Source organism: Pundamilia nyererei, unplaced genomic scaffold (assembly GCF_000239375.1).
Source record: "Pundamilia nyererei isolate P.nyererei 1_Seehausen unplaced genomic scaffold, PunNye1.0 scaffold00419, whole genome shotgun sequence".
NCBI lineage: Eukaryota > Metazoa > Chordata > Actinopteri > Cichliformes > Cichlidae > Pundamilia > Pundamilia nyererei.
In genome coordinates this window covers 126,958-129,617 of record NW_005187820.1, presented here as the reverse complement: position 1 = coordinate 129,617, position 2,660 = coordinate 126,958, and the positions used below count along the sequence as shown (strand labels likewise).

Genomic DNA, 2,660 nt, shown 5'->3' with positions numbered 1-2,660 from the left:
GGCTTTGATTTTGCCACCCCATTTGATTTCTTTGCCACCCTCATGCCACCCTAAGAAAATTTCTCTAGATCCGCCCCTGGGCTGCACATCAGAGCTCGATTAGCAGGGCTGGAGAAGCAGCTCGGCGCTCGGTTCTTTCTGCCTCTGTTTAGCGTGGCGTTAGCTCGGTGTGCAGCACCGAGGGTCCTCCGGTTCGGTTAGCCGCATTCTCTTGGATTAAAGATGGCGAGTGAGTCGGTGAAGCTGTCCAAAAACCTGCTGCGGATGAAGGTGAGTGAAGCTGCGCGTGCTAACGGACACGCGAGAGCAGCTAGCAGCCGATAGCTAGCAGAACGTTAGCTTTGTAATGCGCCGGCGCATAACTCCACTCAGAAATCTGATGATTTAAGGTTTTCTGCTTCACATGAAGTTTTAAATCTCACACAGAAGCTGAATTTTATTACCTGATGTCAAGTGTGACCTGGAGAGTAAATCGGCGTTCAGCAGAGTTAATAACAGGCTGTAAATGTAATTTATTAATAAATAATGTGTGTATGAGTATGAGACACTAAAGATAAGCTCTGACTTTAAAATGATCTGTCACGTGATGCGAATTTGAACCGGTGTGGATGCTCAGGTATTTGTTTTACGTCACTAATAATGGGAACAACGGCTGAAATTCATGCTTTAAAGACTGTATCAGAACCGGATATGACATCCAGGGGGCGGTTACAACCTACAGGGTGCTGGTTTGTTTCCTGGGGAGGCTGAACCAACGTGGAGAAGATGTTTCTGCGGCCTGATGCCTTGACCAATCAGAATGAAACCCTCTCAGCTGATTTTCACCTTTACTTTAAAAATCTGGTCTGCAGATGTGGAAGATTTCACACTGAGAAAAACAGCTGTGGTTCTCTGCAGGGAGACCTCAGCCAATCACAGCTGAGTGCAGTAAATCATTCATGAGCGCAGGTGTGGTTAAAACCTGACAGAAACGTCAGCTGAAGGTGACGTGTGTGTGTCCACAGTTCATGCAGAGACGTCTGGATGCAGAGACGAAGAAGCAGCTGGAGGAGGACGAGCGGAGGATCATCAGTGATGAGCACTGGTACCTGGACCTACCCGAGCTCAAGGCTAAAGAGTACGTATGAGCGTCATTCAGGCTCCGCCCACTTTAGTTCAAGCAAAATGTATAATTCAATTAAATGTTATTTATATAGCGCCAAATTACAACAACAGTCGCCTCAAGGTGCGTTATATTGTACAGTAGATCCTACAATAATACATACGAGCCTATGAGCAGCACTTTCGCGACAGTGGGAAGGAAAAACTTCCTTTTAACAGGAAGAAACCTCCAGTAGAACCAGGCTCAGGGAGGGGCGGGGCCATCTGCTGTGATTGGTTGGGCTGAGAGAAGGAAGACAGGATAAAGACATGCTGTGGAAGAGAGACAGAGGTTAATAACAGATATGATTCAATGCAGAGAGGTCTGTTAATACATAGTGAGTGAGAAAGGTGACTGGAAAGGAAAAACTCAATGCATCATGGGAATCCCCGGCAGCCTACGTCTATTGCAGCATAACTAAGGGAGGATTCAGGGTCACCTGGTCCAGCTCTAACTATATGCTTTAGCAAAAAGGAAAGTTTTAAGCCTAATCTTGAAAGTAGAGATAGTGTCTGTCTCCTGAATCCAAACTGGAAGCTGGTTCCACAGAAGAGGGGCCTGAAAACTGAAGGCTCCGCCTCCCATTCTACTTTTAAATACTCTAGGAGTATAACAGCATCGCCGCACCGTCGTTAAAGGACTTTCTTCATGCAGCTGCTTAATGTGCAGTTTTCTGAATGGAGTCTGGTTTGAAGTCTGAACACACAGTAAAGTGTGATTTAAGTACTTAGGGGTCAGAGGTCATGTGATCATGGAGGCGGATGATGTTATTCTGGAGGTGTTCCTAATACTGTGGCGTCTCTGCTCCTGCAGGAACCTGATCATCGAGGAGAGGAGTTTCGTTCCCTGCGAGGATCTGAAGTATGGCCGACTCTCCTTCAGAGGCTTCAATCCTGAAGTCGAGGTGTGTGTCATTTCACGCCCACTTCCTGTTTTTATTTTGACCCCTGACCTCGCGGAGTGTCAGATTACCTGACTGCTGTGTTTGGGAGGACACAGAGCTAAGAAACATCAGTTTGTTCTTCGTTTTTTTAACAATAATCAGCCTCGATTAAAACCAGCATGGACTGTCTGACTGAAGGTTTCCATGGAAACGACCAGCTGTTTTATTCATGTTTAAATATTGCTGTAAGATCTCAGCTGTACAACTGCAGCAGAAGCATCCCAGTACGACCCTGCCTCTGTCACCTGGAGGCTTCAGGTGTGTCCTACCCCCTGACTCCTGACCCCAGGACGACGAGTCTCTCTGAGTGTTTGCTCTGCAGCATTTAAACTGGAACCGTCCTGTGTGTCCCTGCAGAAGCTGATGGCTCTGATGAACCCCAGAGAGGAAGAGGAGGAGGAAGAGGAGGACCTGAGCCGGATGCAAACAGACGTCACAGATGAAGAAATGGCTCTGAGGTACGAACTGTTTCCCTCTGATGCTGAAGCGCTGCGTGTTCCTACTGTAGCTCATCACACACACACACACACACACACACACACACACACACACACACACACACACACACACACACAC

At 47.3% G+C, this 2,660-nt stretch overlaps 1 protein-coding gene across 1 annotated transcript in view; it reads left to right on the top strand.

Annotated features, from left to right (window-relative positions):
* The first annotated feature begins 60 nt into the window (after nucleotides 1-60).
* mphosph6 (M-phase phosphoprotein 6) overlaps nucleotides 61-2,660 on the top strand; it is a 3,057-nt gene continuing 457 nt past the window's right edge. The window contains exons 1-4 of the mRNA XM_005753298.1: nucleotides 61-270; nucleotides 1,005-1,117; nucleotides 1,955-2,045; nucleotides 2,442-2,542. Of these exons, the coding sequence (XP_005753355.1) occupies nucleotides 223-270; nucleotides 1,005-1,117; nucleotides 1,955-2,045; nucleotides 2,442-2,542 (353 nt within the window). The 5' untranslated portion in view covers nucleotides 61-222. The remainder of the gene's footprint in view (nucleotides 271-1,004; nucleotides 1,118-1,954; nucleotides 2,046-2,441; nucleotides 2,543-2,660) is intronic.